Below are 15,976 nucleotides of genomic sequence, written 5' to 3' on the forward strand. Positions count from 1 at the left end.
GGCAATGGAGCATATATGGACTGTTTTGACGTCCAACGGAAAGAGGTACTTTACAGAGATTCGTACACATGGCGAACAATTCGATACAGTCAGCGGTTGTCATTGCTGACGCGCAAGTTGTCAGCGATCATCACCACGGGCTCCCACGGCATGGTTTTTATCAGCGGTTGACACGATGGGCACAGATGGGCTCATAAGTTTCGCTAGCACAAAAATGGTGGAGCAAAGGAGGAATAGGCCCCTAAGTGGTTACTTCAAGCAGTTGTCACAGGTCACAAGTGATTTTTTAGAGCCAACACGAAGGAGAAGAAAACCCAACAGTCGGGGAGCATATTTTAAAGTCGAACGAGTTATTTCGAGGCGGTCACTGGATCACGAAGTATGAAAAACTCCTCTTATATGTCCAAAGTTCGAGAAGCTACCCGGCCACTCATTTACATGTCATTGAATAAGAATAGCATCTATTGTGTTATGCTTCATTCTTCAAAGCCTCCCGACACATGTAAATGATGTGGACGGGTATTCTGAAGTTGCTCCCATTTTTTTTTTCGCAGATCGAGTATCTTATAAAGTGGGATGGGTACAGCTATTACAGCTGCAGCTGGGAAAACGAAGATAACATTACGATCGATCTTGTGCGGTAAATTCAGTTCGAATGATCAGACAGCATTGCGATTATTTACTAATATGATTTTTTTCATAAAATAAAATCCAGGAGATTTTCTATTTCTACATCTGTTCATTGAATTCCTTCGGCTTTTTATTTTTTTTTTACAAAGAAGTTTGTACATCTGAGGGTATAACGCACTATATCGATAAAAGAACAATGGTTATGAAATTAATTTATGTTCGTGAACTGTAGGGGGTTCAATGTACGTCCACCTTTAGTGGTATTTTTGATGAGATACTAGATAATTTGCATCAAGCCAAAACAAAAATGCTTACACTGCCATGTTTTTATTCAGGACATTTGAAAGACCAGTGATCCCACAAGCTCGCCTGCACGAAAATATAGATTTCCTACTCCTGGCAATTACATCTAAATTAAAGAGTAAATTGAGAGGACCATCAACCCTGTTTTTTCACCATGACTGTTACCAGTTCCTATTTCAGGGGAAAGGTCGAGCTAACAAAGATGGCAAATCTACTATGCTAGAGAAGCAGGACTTTGACCAATGCAATTTTGACAATTTATGGGATCAGTGCTTAGACAAAAATGGAGATGGTGTTAGGATTAAATTTCCTATAAAACTGCAACTGAATTTGTCATGGTCACCAAAAATTACTGCTGTTAAGAATGGTACTCTTGTAAACCCTCCAAGGATGCCCCTTGAGAAACTCACCATTGAATTTATACGCCAGCCATTTTCTATACTTATTGCTTGAGAGTATTTTTGACAGGCAGTGGAGGTTTCACTCAAGATTTTTGCCTATTAAGTACATAGTAATATTGTAAATGATAACTAGGTCATTTCAGCTTGAAATATAGTTGCCCCTCTTATCTTGTCACTATAGACTTTTCTAAAATATTCAAAATGCTGGTTTGAAATTTAGAAACAGAATGGGACTTAAACAATATCTTCATATGCAGGCCAAATGCTATATGCTATGCAACTTTTATAATCTGCATATAATGGCAATGTTATTTCTTATTAAATAGAGGCTGACTGGTTTTCTTTGTCAGTAATGCCCTTCAATAATTGTACAAGCTGCTGTTTTGTTTCCTTAGAAATGTTTTTGATTCCTCGTTTCTTTAGTTCTTCCTTAAGCTGAGGCACTCTCATTTTTGTAAAGTCAACTGGGCTCAAATGCCCAGTAGATTGAGTTTGAGATGCAATAGCACTTTGGCCAACATGCAGATCAGATTGAGATGGAGTAGTAACTTCTGGGGGTGAATTTTTTTTTCTTTTTTGGAATATGTCCTCCTCCCAGTACTCTGTCTTGTGTTTCTGATAGCATCTGGTCTCCCGTTCCCTTTTTTGTAGATGCCATTGACGTGACTCTTGACGGAGAACATCACCAACCGAGTCCCACTTGTTTGATTTCCTCAAAACAATAGACCTTGCAACATCATTGTTTTTTTCTACTCCTTGCCCTGTGAATAGTTTGACTGCTTTGTACATTTGAAAAAACCATGGGATGTGGGAAACCATTATATACATGTATGGGGTAACTCTTTTTCGTTCATAACCTTCCCTCAATCCTGCAAGAGAGATAAAATCATTCACCCATTGTTTTGCTTTCAACCAAAACTCTGTGGGGCTGGTATTTGGTTGCCAGTTACTGAGACTTTTGTACAGGGCTGCAAAGGTCACCCATATTTTTATGATCTTTTCAGCGGTTTCAGGCCTCAAGAAATCAGTCATTTTCTCTGGAAGGTGATACTGCAGTGCTTTCTTATCATTTCCCATGAGACTTGTCCAGTCGTGAACAGAACTTTCTTTGCCATCTGCATTCTTTTTTTTCCAAACATTGAAAGATACTCCACAAGACCTTATGCTGTTAATCAACTTATTTAGATGTGCCTGTTTGTTGCTGGTGTTTAGAATACTCTCCTCGATATCCCAATCAATAACTTCTGTTATTAAATTGGAAGTTAACACATCAGTTATTCTTAAAAGGAGGTGAAGTTCATCAACAATAATATGGTCCAACTCAATGTGCAGAAAGACTTCCTTACAGCAGCCATAATTATCCTTTGATTTTTTTGACATTTCTCTCATTTCCTGTAAAGACCTTGATAGTGGCTTTGAATTGAAATAAGTGAAATGTTCATCTGTTTTCCATCTGTCATCCTTGTGGATCTTACACTATGCACATGCATAGTTAGCTGTTGCTCCATTTAAACCTAACATGATAAGAATGAATTTGTAGTCACCACCAAGGAAAATTTCTGTTTTGATTTCAGTATGGCCAAAAGTAACTTTAGCTTCTGTAATCATACAGTTAATTTCACAAAAAATGCTTCCAAAGGACTCTTTGAGAGAGGTATAGTCTTCTTTCCCATTAAGGATAGCAAGAGTTCTGTTTCCTTTGGCTGTCATAACTTGATCACCTGTCTGTAAAATTGAAAAGGACAACAATACAAAGCTGGAATTCCGGGTCATACGAGCCCCATCACCATTTATTTTGATTTGGATTTTTTCAGTTGCTGGGTTTCCTCTCAGGTACTCTTCTACATGCTCCTTGATAAGCTCCTTAACAGCACTAACTTTTGCCCCAGGTGCTTTTCCTGGTAGGCTGTCTATGTGGCATAGCTTATTTAAATTAGCTCTGCATTGCTGAATCAGATATGACTTTGGAAGCCCATCTGTGACCATAGTAAGCTCATGGAAAAAAGAATCACCCACACAAAACTTGTCCAAGAGGAAGAGTATTTCTTTGACTTGCTTTTTTTCCTCCTCTGAGAGGGAATTGTACTTCAGGGTGGTTTCTTGCTCATTTGGTCCTGCCAAATCACAAGGCAAAATTTTCTGAATGGATAAGGTGTGTTTTACACCTGAGTTACTCTCCTTTACCAAAATGCTTTCAATGTCTAATTCAAAATATTTGCTGAACCAAAGAGCAGTTTCAGCCCTAGTGAGAAAGTTTTTTAATGTTCTTGCTTCTTGCTTTGTTTTGACTGGAAGAAACTGGCTTCCCTTTGTATTCAGCGTTAATAGATAATTTTTCCAGATAAACCAAATAGTCTTCCAATTGCTTATTTGTGTTTTGTAGGTGACTAATAACTCTATCCTTCTCCTCAATAGTCTGAGTCATTTCTTGGAATAACTCCTCTTTTTCCTGTTCAATGTTCTTGTGTTTAGTTCTCCATCCATTGATTTCGCTCTCCAATGTAATTATTTTCCTGTGGAGATCCTGAGAGGATTTTACCTGGCCCTCAAAAATGTGGAACTTCTTGACCCTGTCATTTAAGGCCTCTCTTGCTCTACCTTTTGTTGTCCCGTAGAGATTTGCCACTGAACCCGCTCTTTTGGCCAATGATTGGATCATCTCATGTCTCTTGGTGGTGTCCTCAGTGAAGAACAATGCATGGTCCCTAACTGCCCCTTCTAACAGAGCAACATAATCTGACACAAGCTGTAGGCCGTGCGAACCTTGTGAGGTTTTCTCAGAGGTGTCCTCAGTGAATATTTTGTGCCATTCCCTTAGCAATGGATAGGGTATTTCCAGGGCGAATATTGGTTTCGTCTCCAACGCTTTAGCCGCATATCTAAGTTCCGGTTCAATGAACTTAACTTCTCTTGCATATTCATGATCACAACCTTTTGTTTCGTCCGACATTTGAAAGAAACCCGCGAAAATCTATTGTTTTGCAACTCAGAAAACAGGAGGAGAGGTTACGTAGCTAGAAGAGACTCTTCAAAATGGTGGACGAAATGAGACTGAATTCAGCATGGTTGCACGAAGGGTGTCTGAGCGAGTGCGTGAAAGTGACAGCTGTGGATGAACTCACTTGGTTTGAGAGGAAGACTTTAACCCTTTTTTAGGGGCGTTAGGAACCGTCAATTCCAGTTTTTATGGGACGTTTTCAGCATAGAACTCGACTTTTGCCTTCGAACAAGATATTCCGATCTAGGGACATCTTACATGAGCAACAGAGAACTTATCTCAAAAGTTTTACGGTGCCTCGTTCGGACAAATTTAACGGAAATTAGAGGAGAAGTAATCTACCAAACTACAGTAGTTCCCACAATAACCTACCAAACTAGTTTTCGTCCTTCATTCAAAAACAAAAGCAAAAAGACAAATTACGAAAAAGTCTATCCCTACTTGAGGAGGCAAAATTTTTAAACAATTTACCCAAATTACCTTAGTAAAGGCTTAATTCGTTCACGTACTAGAAAAAAAAAAAAGAAAAAAAAAAAAAAAAAAAAAAGAGTATTTTTAAAGGATTACACAATTACTGGTGAACCATTAGTTTCCATTGTGGTCCTTGCCAACAAATGAAACAAATGGTCTAAATTGAACATAACATCATTAAGAACCCCAACCGGCCGGAGGCAAACCAGTTGGCTATCTACAAGCATGGCCAAGGATCTGAACTCGGGGCTACCGTGAAACAGATGCAGTGGTCAGGGTGGGACTCGAACCCGGGAGCGGCGGATTACGAGTCTGACACTCTAACCACTAGAGGCTTCTCATACTTCTTGCCCATGAAATTATTTTAAAAAACACAAAAAACCACTAAATGAAAGTAAGCACCAAAATACGACAAATGTCCGAGTGACTGTGTAAATTGGTGTACCATGCACTGGTACCGTGGTTACTGAAAGAATAGACAATCTTGACCCAGAAAAGCGATTTAAAATGTATTCCAAAATGGCTAAAGCAAAATTCGAAGCCTCACACTCTAATGAATGTGGGCCCATATGATGATCTTCCAATCGCTCGATCGGAAGGAGACATATTCGAAAAAGACTACTTTCCATGTGGTTATAACGACAACAATTGAAAGCCTGAATAAAGGTTAAGAAAAAAATGTTTGCAAGTCTTTTGCACGAGGTACTTAGTGTTGTGGGAAAGATTTAAGCGTGGATAACCAGTTTATTTGCGTTATGATACCAAGGGAAGTTTGATCAAGTAATATATAAATTTAGCCAGGCCTAAAAGCGGGGCTCCCAAGTTCGTAATATTGATAATGATAACATAAAAGATGTGCATTTGCCAAGACTCGCCTGAGACACCCCTCCCTTCGTTTTGATAGTCTCCCCTACCCTACCCATGCAATCCGAAGGCACGTAGGTACGTACGCTCGGTCAGTCACGTGACAACCAAACGAAAAGAAGTTGACCATATTCCATGGGTATGGGGCTCTGCCCCACGTGCGCGAGGCGCGCGTGGAAGCCCTGCTTCTAGTAATTAGAGTTTATTAGCGAGGGAATGTAGCTTAATGATAATTCTGGTTTCTTTCTTGTTGTTTCCACAAGCTACAGCTTAGGTCAAATTTCAAAATACAGGACAGCTTTAATATCAAGATGAATGACAGAGCACTCTATCCTAATGCTCTCCATCAGATATAGGGGATGGCAAAATTATAGGAAATTTGGGTATATCAATAAAATCAGCACAAAGCAATCCTTCATGCGGTTTTGATTAGTTTGTCTCAGTTACACATGGTAAATTGTTACTAACGCATGTCACATCCTTTGCTAGAAATCGTACCTTGATGAAGATTAGACTAGTTTTTGTTAAAGGTATGATGCAAGATAGGCTTTCAAAAAAGGTGTTTTAAACTCTGCGCCTAGTTTACTCGTTTCACGTGTTTAATTTTCCTCTTTTCTTTTTTCGTATGTTTTCTTTCGTTCGCTAGTATTGACCCGGTGGAATTCCGATTAAAACATTTTTGACGTTTGCTTTTGGGAAAAGTTAGGAATTACTCGAATTGGAGTATTGTAATAAATAGCCTTTTAAAGGACGATACCGAGGGTTTACTGGTCTCTAATAAAGTCTAACAAACACAACTGATGGTTTTCATGTTCATTGATTTAACATGACATTTCATTCGCTCATAAAATCAGAATCGACAGGAGGAGAATATCGACATGTTTTGCAGAAGCTATTGCCGAAATCTGCTGCTTCAAGAATCGCTGGGATCATTGACTTCAAACAGATTGGGAGCCCTTTCAAAAAAAGTCTCCTTTTTAACTTTTTAAACAGAAGCTTCAAGAGGCAAGGGAAATTTGGACGTCCCTGTTAAGCGATATCTGGTAGATAGGTTTCCCTTTCCTTGTTAATGAAATAACTTCACACATGAAAGAATAGCAAGAGAGCTACGCTGAAACTTGTTAAGGGTTAAAGAGTTCTGAAACTTTTTTTCTTTTATTAATAGGTAAGTGTAAAACCTAGAGGGGAGCTTTCCAAAGTTGGAACTATCCAAAGTGTTCCTTTTGCTTACTGCAACATGTTTTCGAGAGCGAAAAAGGTCCAGAACCATTGAACTTATCCCAGGATTCAAGATTACTCTCAAATTTAGCTGTTATACGGTTAGATTACAATAGGTAAATAATCGTATTGAAGTTTTTAATGTTCTTGCATGAAATAAGACACAAAATACCTCCTTGAATTTTTCCAAAAACCTAAAAAGACGTATTGGTGTCCTCTTCTTTTTAAATGTTATATGATGTTCACCGGTAACTTTAATGAAGCCCGAAACACAGCTTCCCAACATCTAGCTGCTAGCCCACGTTTTTTTTTCTACAAAAGTATTCAAAAAGTCTCCGTCAGAAAATAGTTACAAAATACTGCAGTCAAAAGACTGCAAACCTCGGGCGATGGTTTGCACGGCTGTGGCTACTGGCATAGCATAACTAGAAAACGTAGGATAAAGAGCTGCTGCTGCGCCAACCTGTGGCGCAACATCTTCGATAAACTTGAGAACTCTCTTCAGGATTTCACCCGCTCTGAGATCCCTTTGATCTCTTTCGTTTTCTGCCAACCTTTGGTGTAGATCACGAGCAATTTGCGCCCTTGAAGTCATCACGTCTGGCAAATCCTCCACCTTTTCAACATATTCGTCATCTTTCGTTGTGGCGCTCAAGTCTTCCCTGCTTACTGATTTGGTGTCAGCCAGACGAGCTTCCACTTTCATCAGGAGCGCATTTACCTCTTCCGATTGCCTTCGATCAAGCTCTTCCATCGAATCCTTGACCTCTTCATAAGCAGATGTCTTCATTTGTTTAAGAAGCTGCATTTTCTCCCTTTGGTGTTCAGCGATCATTTCTGACATGCTTTTTATCATTTTCATTTGTTCCTCGTTTTCATTTCGCACCCCTAGTAGCCTCTCGCCTAGGACTTGGTTTTCTTTGATGAACGTTTCCCTTTGCTGCTGGGCTTCTATCAGACCTGCCTTCTTCATATTCTGCAATTGTTCACGCTCTTTTTTCATTGTTTCTTCCCTTTGCTCTAGCAGCGCAGCTCTCTCGTTTTCTGATCTGGCAATCAGCATTAGCATCTTAACAGAAGAGATAAAAAAGACAATCCTACATTTTTCTGAGTGCACAGCGAGAACAATTAAATAAAGGAAACAATTTAGCCTTTTTCAAAAGGATTGAAAATGTTGGCCTGTGCGCAATTCATCTATTCCCATAACGATGCAATGATGACCTAAGACTATTTCATTTGGTAGAAAAAGGCATTTGCTATTGTCCAAAATTGAAAATGAAAATGCGGAGGTTGCATAATTTCTTAGCTTGGGACATAAATTGTTATCTTCTATCTTCCTTGAGGGAACTAGAAATTTTCACGAAAATGAATTAAATACCTCTTTCTTCATTGTTTGGTTTTCTTGCTGTAAACCACTGCTGTCATCCTGAAAACATAGCACAAAATAGGCAGTTTTGGATGTCTTTTCTTTCGAATCGTGAACAAAATATGACAAGGCCAAAAAGGAGCCTCGAGAATAAACATAAAAGCCTATTCAGATTCAAGTGTCACAGAAAGGTAGAGTTTTTGTATGTTGTTAACTTAAGATTAGTTTTAAACAGGTTCCGAAAACCTTCAAAACCTTTACACCCCTGCTGTCTTGAGAGTCTATAATCTGTTTAACAGTTTCAATCGCTACATTTCCATTCTTCTCTTACAACGATGTCATAATTCCAGCGTGTGCGCATGACGAACCTCAAGCCGTCTCCTTTCTCGCTCTGTGAAAGCTTCTGCTACTATTTCCCTCGCGGTACTTTCGTCAAAATCTTCCAGTTGTTTCAGTTTATCAAAGTAGTGTTTAGTATCCGCAGCTAGTATCTGAAAGAGGATATGGAAACAGCGCGAGAATTTCAACTGAGTTTCAATTATAAGCCAAACACTTTCTGGACGTCATTGATCAAGCTTATTGATTTGAAATAACGAAGGTGAGGCAGTGCGGAGTAACTACTGACGAATGGGAATTTCTTTGATTACGTGGGAACTCAGAGATAAATCTAAATTATCTGGAGAACAATCAGAATAAAATGAAGATTTCTTACGGGATGAAAGTCGTAGAACGCAACAGCAATGGCACCTTCAGCACCAACTGCGTTTGCCTTGTAGTCGTCTTTGATACGTCGGTAAACGTTCAAGATTTCATCGAAAGATAACTTCGAACCTTCTCTCCCTCGAAGTCGCTCAATAACCGGATCTAGGTGTTTTGTTTTTAGTTTTAACAGAAGATCATCACAAAATTTTCTTGTTAACCACGAATTCTCAGTCATCCATTCGGTCAGTCGTTTGTTGAAAAAACTCTAAAAATGAAATTTATAGAAAGAAAAAGCCGAATTCAATCAAAGGTAATATCATCATCAAGCAACCTAAAAAGGGATCAAATTGCGAAGAAACATTGAGCATAACTATCTTGCATCCCTTAATGAGTTTAGAAATTCACAATCGGTTTTAATACTAGGAGAACTAAAGAGCCCAGGTCAGCAAACACTAGTTACCGAAAAACTATCCACAACAAGTCCTTGCTGCTGATTTAATAAGACTAGTCCCACTACCAGCCACTGATTTTGTATCAGCTTACTCCCTTCAGCTATGATTCTACACTTCGAAACAACCTTTTGATATAGAGAATTTGGCATGGACCATCTCTATGGAGGGGGCAAAAGAAATGTACTTCGAAAGTCATTTCCCTCGCTACTACAGTAAGGGTGTCACCTTCAGTTGCCTCAGTTGTCTCTCCACAGTGGTAATAGAAATTCCAGTCATTTCGGTTATGAGCAGATGTTCAGTTTCCTCTAGCGCGTCGTTGTGACACAAATATATGTCAGCATTATTGCATGGCAGTTGCTCACATGGAAGTTTAATGGCCATAAGGTCGTTATATTTGTTTTGGCATTTCTCTATTGTGTGTGAGCACTTTGTTTGTACAAACGATTCCCACGCAACCTGCACATTTGGAACAACACCAGGAGTGTTGATGGCATGAACATGTTCAGTGACCAAAGCGGCAAGACCTGTAAAATGACAAATACATAATTTCTCAGTACTCTAATGTTTAAAGTTTGCATAATCTGACAAGGTCTAATATCTTAAGTTATTGAATAACGTCGTGAAAGGAAGTAATGACAGGATAGGATTGGTTACTATTGGCACCAAAAAAATTTGGTTAAGGAGGAAACTGAGGGAAACAGAAAATGGAGAAGGAAACTAAGAGAGGAGAGAGGAATGTTCCTCAGAATTAATCAATTAGTTAATCATGGGCAAAACGAACAAGCAAAATCAATCGATACAAGCAAACTACAAAAAATAAGGAGAGGATGAAGAAACTCAATAATTTGGCAACGTGCGACAGCCTTGACTCCACATTTCCAAATACCGACAAAAGTTACCCTTGGATGTCAGTTGTGACTGCATCTTACAGGCAAGAGAATCTTTGGGGTAACAGAAACAAAACAAAAACAAAAACAAAAGAACAAGAGCACATACCTTCTCCGGTTACAAGCTCTCCTTCAGTGAAGCTTTGTTTTGGAACTAGTATAGACTTCATCATCTTCTTGAACTGCTCTAATTCTCTCAGAAATTGAGGCTGTAATTGATCCTTCTTCGTGTTAAGATTTCCTAGCACATTTTGATCAGTTGAGGGAGGGGACAGGGCAAACGCTTCAAAACCAGGAAAGAAACTCAAGATACCTTTGGCTACATCATCACCATTTTTCCTTCTACTTCGGGGAGCTTGCTCACGGAAAACCTGTGTAAATAAAGTAATAAGGAATTATTTATTGGCTTTATTTTTATATTCAAAACCCTCCCCTCCACACAACTTGAGACCTTCTCAGACGGCGTTTTGGCCTAGTCATGGATTATAACCTTTTTCAAGAAGTAATCCTTGATGTCTTTGCAGTCGCGTGGAATGGAGAGCGCCACATCCCTCAGCAACCAAAAAAAGAAAGGAAACGTTCTGTGTAAGAACTCTTCCTCTTCTTTCTTAGCAGTCTGTTTCCAGTTAGATCTTGCATGAATTCGTTCAGAAAGCTCTGAGATAAAGCTAAAAAGAGATTAAAGAAAAGACAAAAGCCTATTTTCCCTATCTAAACACTGTGTACGTATGAGTGGGACTAAAATAATCAGTTATATTTCATTCGTCGGGAACTGTCTCTCGCCGTTTCGTAATCTTGATGTTTGATTAGGCTTTAATGGAGCCAAACCCATACAGAGCCCAAACCGAAATTTGAACGTTCTTCGTCTCTCAATCTCTTCATCAATACGTGTCTTCTTGTAGAAAGAATATCTCTATTATTCATGCAATGAATTGAAATTAATCATAATTTGATGTATAAAGTAACAAAACGGTCTTTGCAGATAAAATTCAATTAAAACAAGTTCAGAGAAGAAGCCTGAAAGAATTGAAGCTTCGACAGGATCCGAACCCGTGCTTCCACGAATCGTACACGGTTAGTAATTCTTTCTAACAGGGTTACCATGCATTTACTAACGACCATTGAATCTTATGTTGTGGGTGAGAGAAAAAAAGTCCGCGCAGACCACATACTACAGGTAACCGTTGAGCCAATGTTGCAACATATGATTTATATGTTAAGGATACTGCAGACTCTCGAGATCGTGTCTTGTGGGGACGCCGCTTGAGTTATAAATAAGCACAGATGCCAACAAAACGGTTAAGGTAAATATCTGATTGTCTTCACGGCCTTCACCGAAAGCAGCGTCAACACCCTCTGAATCCAACAGCACAACTGTGACCTCCTGGCCACTTTTGTCCTAAATCAGGTAAGAGACCATCATAAAGGGGAACAAATTGGAAATTGAAAACTGATTGCTGATTATGGGAGGGGAGGGTCAAGAGAATATTTAAGAGCCCTATTGGGGAATCAAGTTAATATTATCGTGACACAAACAAAATGCACATAGCTACGAGAATATGATAATAACAAATTTTCTTCGCGATCATTCTGTAACTATCGCATTCGCGCTATATGCAAATTGTCATCATTGCATATCGCAAAAAACTCCTTAAAATGTTTGATACTTTGAAATAAATTTCCAAAGGCTACGTTTCGCACCTTATATTTCTCTGGCACAATCCACATCCATATTCCCATGGTCTTCGGATCAAATTCGTGACCAAGAGGGAACACCCCTGGTTGATCAAAAGCCTCACTCAAAATGTAAGACTTTCCTTTCCTCAAAGGACCAGCGACAGTCACGGTGCACACTGGACCTGTTATACCGTATTACAGAGTAAAGCGGAATGATTAATTTGATTGCCATTTGTCAAAACATACTGACATGGGCTTCAAATTCAATAGAATGAAGTGAAATAAAGAATATACAGACACGCACGTGGTAGTTCTTGTTTCAATGTTTTTTCAAGGCTTTCGATCTGAATGGTGAAGTTTTTCTCTTACACTTCAAATAGTGCGTGGCCTTATTTGCTGCAAGTCTCCATGCAGGTCATCGCGGGTAGATCTCATTACCGTTTTTGCATTCTTTCCTCTTGCTTTCGTTTCGTTTCGTTTTGTCTTGTTTGCTTTTTCCTTTTTCATGAAGACTTAAAGGTTATTTTAGTCATTTTTGTTAGAACTAGCGACTACTGAACTTACGGTACAGTTTTACTTGATAAAATAGACCTCTTTCAAGTGATTAAATTTCAACTTGCATCAGATTCATTTCATACTTGTTGACGAGCCCAGGCACTGGCTCACAATAACATGCATATAGAAGAAAAGCACTAGTTAGGGCACACAGTTTGAAAATCGTCAACATGACACTTGCCATCATTTATCATCATTTCATTTATTTACCCGTTCTGTTTTACGACAGAGCATTGGCCCATACCTTTGACTTTCCTCAGCTCCTCAAGTGCTTCTTCAACTACATTCAATGAAGAACGAATTTCATCGGTTTCAACACATTGACGAGTCGTAGAATCCCATTTATAATTATTAGGAAGACACAGAGGAATCGCCCTTGCAGTTTGATCACCAGTCCTCTGGGTCACAGCCCCTGAGGAATGATTAAAGTTAGTTTGTCTCGCCACTGGACTGCAAAATCGATTGCCATGACGTGACTGTACGCATATTTGTAAAAATAAAGGCTTAAAAATGAAAAATTGGACTAATTTAGGGAAAAAGGCTAAACCTTCTCTCTCAAAATGACGAAAGAGAAAATTGTTTATAAGTTGTCACTGTGATAGAGGGAGTTTTTGTAGCAGTTCAAACCCGGCCGGTAGGCTGGAACTTTCAATTCAATGAGGTACCTTTCCTTGTTGTGCACAAGTTTCCTGAAGATTTCCACCAAAAAAAGACTTGCATCGTGTTTGGAATTCTTAAATAAGTGTCATCTCTACAAATTTTGCTAAATATATTTCTCACTAAAAACTTAGGGAGTAAAGTTACTCCACATACCTGGTCTTTCATCAAAAGAGGAGATTGATGAGCCGTGTTTGGGCGATAAAGGTGCCCGACTTGGCCTCAGTTCACCACTCTCTTTCCAGTGGAATTCCTACGACAAAAAACTAATGAAAACCGACGGGACCACACACAAATATACCATAATTTCACGCACTACCTCTCGAGACTCTAAGAATGCAAGAAAACTGCGGAAAGTTTGATTTCTATTCTTTCAGCTTACTTCAGAGGCAACAATGATTGTATTTGCAGCTATACTGGTCTAGCTGACTGAAGGATCACACAGACACAACTCCTTCATAACATTGCCACATCATTATGCCTTACTACAACTTTGAAACTGCTTTCTGAAATTCTAGATATTGCTCAAGTTTTCCCCCACAAGCATCAGATCTCTTCAACTGAAACAAATTGCAGTCATTTCAAGCTTACCGCCATTTTTTGAGCAAGGTTACTTATAAGATAAACTTGCAATAACAAACTCTCTTCTTTGCTAAACAATAAAGACAGAAAAAAAGAAATACATTCAATAATTCAAAAATGTTATTGAAAATGTGAAATTGCAAGCGTTGCGGCGACTGCGGCGCTCGCTGTATAGAAATCAATACACAGTGCACAGGTATTCGACTCATGTCGTTTTTGTTCGTTTTACTCGAACCATGCGGATATTTTAAAACGCAACCAAAACTTGTACAACGGTGAAAACTATGATAAAAGGCAAACAAGAGCAGTAGTAAGAAAGAAACCTAGGGTAACAACCAAAGACTACAACTAAAACCAGATAAAAAAGAAAAGGGAAACACTCACAATCTGTGCTTAGTCCTTAAAGCGAACGACCATTGACCACTTTCATAAATGGCTGCCGGATTAATATTCTTTTGCTTAAATTTAAATTAGCCCTTCTGGCCTCGCTTGAGATAATGTATTCTTTCAAATTTTGTACTGGAGAACGAGGCCAGAAAGGCTAATTTAAATTTAAACAAAATAATATTAATCTGGCAGCCATTTATGAAAGTGGTCTATATGTAGTACATGTGCTACAAGTAACGTAATACATTTATGAACTTAAGCCTGTCGTGTAAGTGTCACGAAAGGTTAATGGACAAAAAAAACGAGGGATCTCAAATATTAAATGGCGATCAAAACAGCAAGTATTTCAAAATTCGAGAAGCAGACATTGATATTGAGAATGTGGAAGAGGAGGCGGCAAAGTATGATTCGAGTAAGGACGAAGACAAGGAATTTGGGAGTGTTTTATTAATTCTGAAACTTGACGAAGGGTCTACATGTCCTTTCCCAATGGAAATTACCACACGCTTTCAGGCGAAAAGCCAGGATCGACAACAGTTTTTTCCTTTTTTTTTAAGAATCGTTATTCCATTTAGTTTGAAATGCTAGGAGATGATGAAGAAGTTTTCTCCTAAGCACACTATTTATCACAGTTGGTTTAGAGAAGTTTTTTAAGATCTAAAAGTTGGTTAAGTAAATATTCTCTTTATCATCAGTCCTAACTCTTAACGACAATCTAACACGAAGTAACACCAAATCACCTTTTCTAGTATTCGAGTATAGCAAATCTACGTTAAAAATATTTGCAGGTTCAGATTTCAAAGTTATTTTTTTAGAGGATTTACGCATTCAGAGTATATTTGTAACGGATTATGAGGATTTGCATACCCCTATTCACCCCTCATACAAGAGTCTTGCAGCCACGCAGCCGCTTCGAATTTTCCACGGCCACCATCTTGAATGGTGCACAATGACTCTAGGCTGAGAGGTGTAATGGTTGCTCGATGCCCTCGCGGTGGAGTGTTTTACTTTTGTTGGCGCTAGGTTGCTGTCGTCTTAAGAAAATTTCAGTGAATGTGTCACAGATCTTCTTCTTCTTTGGAAAACGATTAAAAACAGATAGTTTGGTATGGTATTTTTTATGCCAGATCTATTGGAAGATACATTTAGAACATTTCGAGCGCTATTTGTAAAATGAGTGAAGGTTTCCTTTAATTGTAAATAATTTTCGAATTTCAATACATTACAATTTTTGGAGACCTTTGGTTTATATAAAAAGGGATTCTGCGGTTTACGGTATTCTGGTATTCCACAAATCCACCGTTCCATCATTCTGTCGAATAACTCAAGGAATAGTATTTCGCAGCTTGCTCGCGGCTTCGTAAATTTAGCGGCCCTTTTTCGGTATAAGTCGCTGATTGAAAGCTTTCATGATGTGCAGATCACATCAAATTGCGATAAATGTATTTCTTTCATATATTTTGAACTGCGGTTATAGATACGTATGATGCACGATCCTCACAATAGAAAGCGCTGTTTAAGCAATAGCGAAAATCAGACCTGAAAAAAATCAGGCCTGTACGGGATTCGAACCACTGACCTCTGCGATATTAGTGCAGCGCTCTACCAATTGAGCTAACAACCCAACTGGTTTTCGCTATTGCGATGAATATATGGTTTTCGCTATTGCATAAATAGCGCTCTCTACTACGAGGATCGTGCATCATACGTATCTATAACCGCAGTTCAAAATATATGAACTTCATATATTCATCGTATCTGATTTATCATCACGGGTTTATTACGAATCTACTTAACGGCCTGCTCCCAGTTGGCTTGTTAGCTCA

General features: G+C 38.8%; 3 protein-coding genes across 5 annotated transcripts in view; 1 reads left to right on the plus strand and 2 right to left on the minus strand.

Annotated features, from left to right (window-relative positions):
* Window positions 1–38: 38 nt before the first annotated feature.
* Window positions 39–1,506, plus strand: LOC111345257 (uncharacterized). 2 transcript variants are annotated; one of them, XM_088751725.1, is made up of 3 exons: window positions 39–379; window positions 555–640; window positions 966–1,506. In XM_088751725.1, exons 1-3 carry the CDS (start codon window positions 176–178, stop codon window positions 1,384–1,386), a joined length of 711 nt encoding a protein of 236 aa, XP_088607851.1. In that variant the 5' UTR covers window positions 39–175; the 3' UTR covers window positions 1,387–1,506. The 2 variants fall into 2 exon arrangements, 1 of the variants encoding a protein (XP_088607851.1); XR_015998312.1 differs by having other exon boundaries at window positions 180–640; window positions 1,114–1,506.
* A 146-nt stretch (window positions 1,507–1,652) lies between these two features.
* On the minus strand, window positions 1,653–2,723 carry LOC148735987 (uncharacterized). The gene has a single exon (XM_088753021.1). The coding sequence runs from the start codon at window positions 2,721–2,723 to the stop codon at window positions 1,653–1,655; it is 1,071 nt and encodes a 356-aa protein (XP_088609147.1).
* Window positions 2,724–7,006: 4,283 nt separating this feature from the next.
* The window catches only part of LOC111341806 (guanylate-binding protein 6-like), an 18,237-nt gene continuing 9,267 nt past the window's right edge, over window positions 7,007–15,976 (minus strand). The window contains exons 2-13 of one of the 2 annotated variants that reach the window (XM_088751698.1): window positions 13,773–13,833; window positions 13,338–13,434; window positions 12,769–12,936; window positions 11,994–12,151; window positions 11,519–11,691; window positions 10,783–10,960; window positions 10,402–10,663; window positions 9,631–9,929; window positions 8,964–9,218; window positions 8,620–8,742; window positions 8,264–8,311; window positions 7,007–7,954 (exon numbers count right to left, since the gene is read on the minus strand). In XM_088751698.1, coding sequence (XP_088607824.1) covers window positions 7,235–7,954; window positions 8,264–8,311; window positions 8,620–8,742; window positions 8,964–9,218; window positions 9,631–9,929; window positions 10,402–10,663; window positions 10,783–10,960; window positions 11,519–11,691; window positions 11,994–12,151; window positions 12,769–12,936; window positions 13,338–13,434; window positions 13,773–13,778 — 2,487 coding nt within the window. In that variant the 5' untranslated portion in view covers window positions 13,779–13,833 and the 3' untranslated portion in view covers window positions 7,007–7,234. The remainder of the gene's footprint in view (window positions 7,955–8,263; window positions 8,312–8,619; window positions 8,743–8,963; window positions 9,219–9,630; window positions 9,930–10,401; window positions 10,664–10,782; window positions 10,961–11,518; window positions 11,692–11,993; window positions 12,152–12,768; window positions 12,937–13,337; window positions 13,435–13,772; window positions 13,834–15,976) is intronic. The other variant, XM_088751697.1, reaches the window with a different exon arrangement.

This window comes from Stylophora pistillata, chromosome 3, assembly GCF_964205215.1.
Source record: "Stylophora pistillata chromosome 3, jaStyPist1.2, whole genome shotgun sequence".
NCBI lineage: Eukaryota > Metazoa > Cnidaria > Anthozoa > Scleractinia > Pocilloporidae > Stylophora > Stylophora pistillata.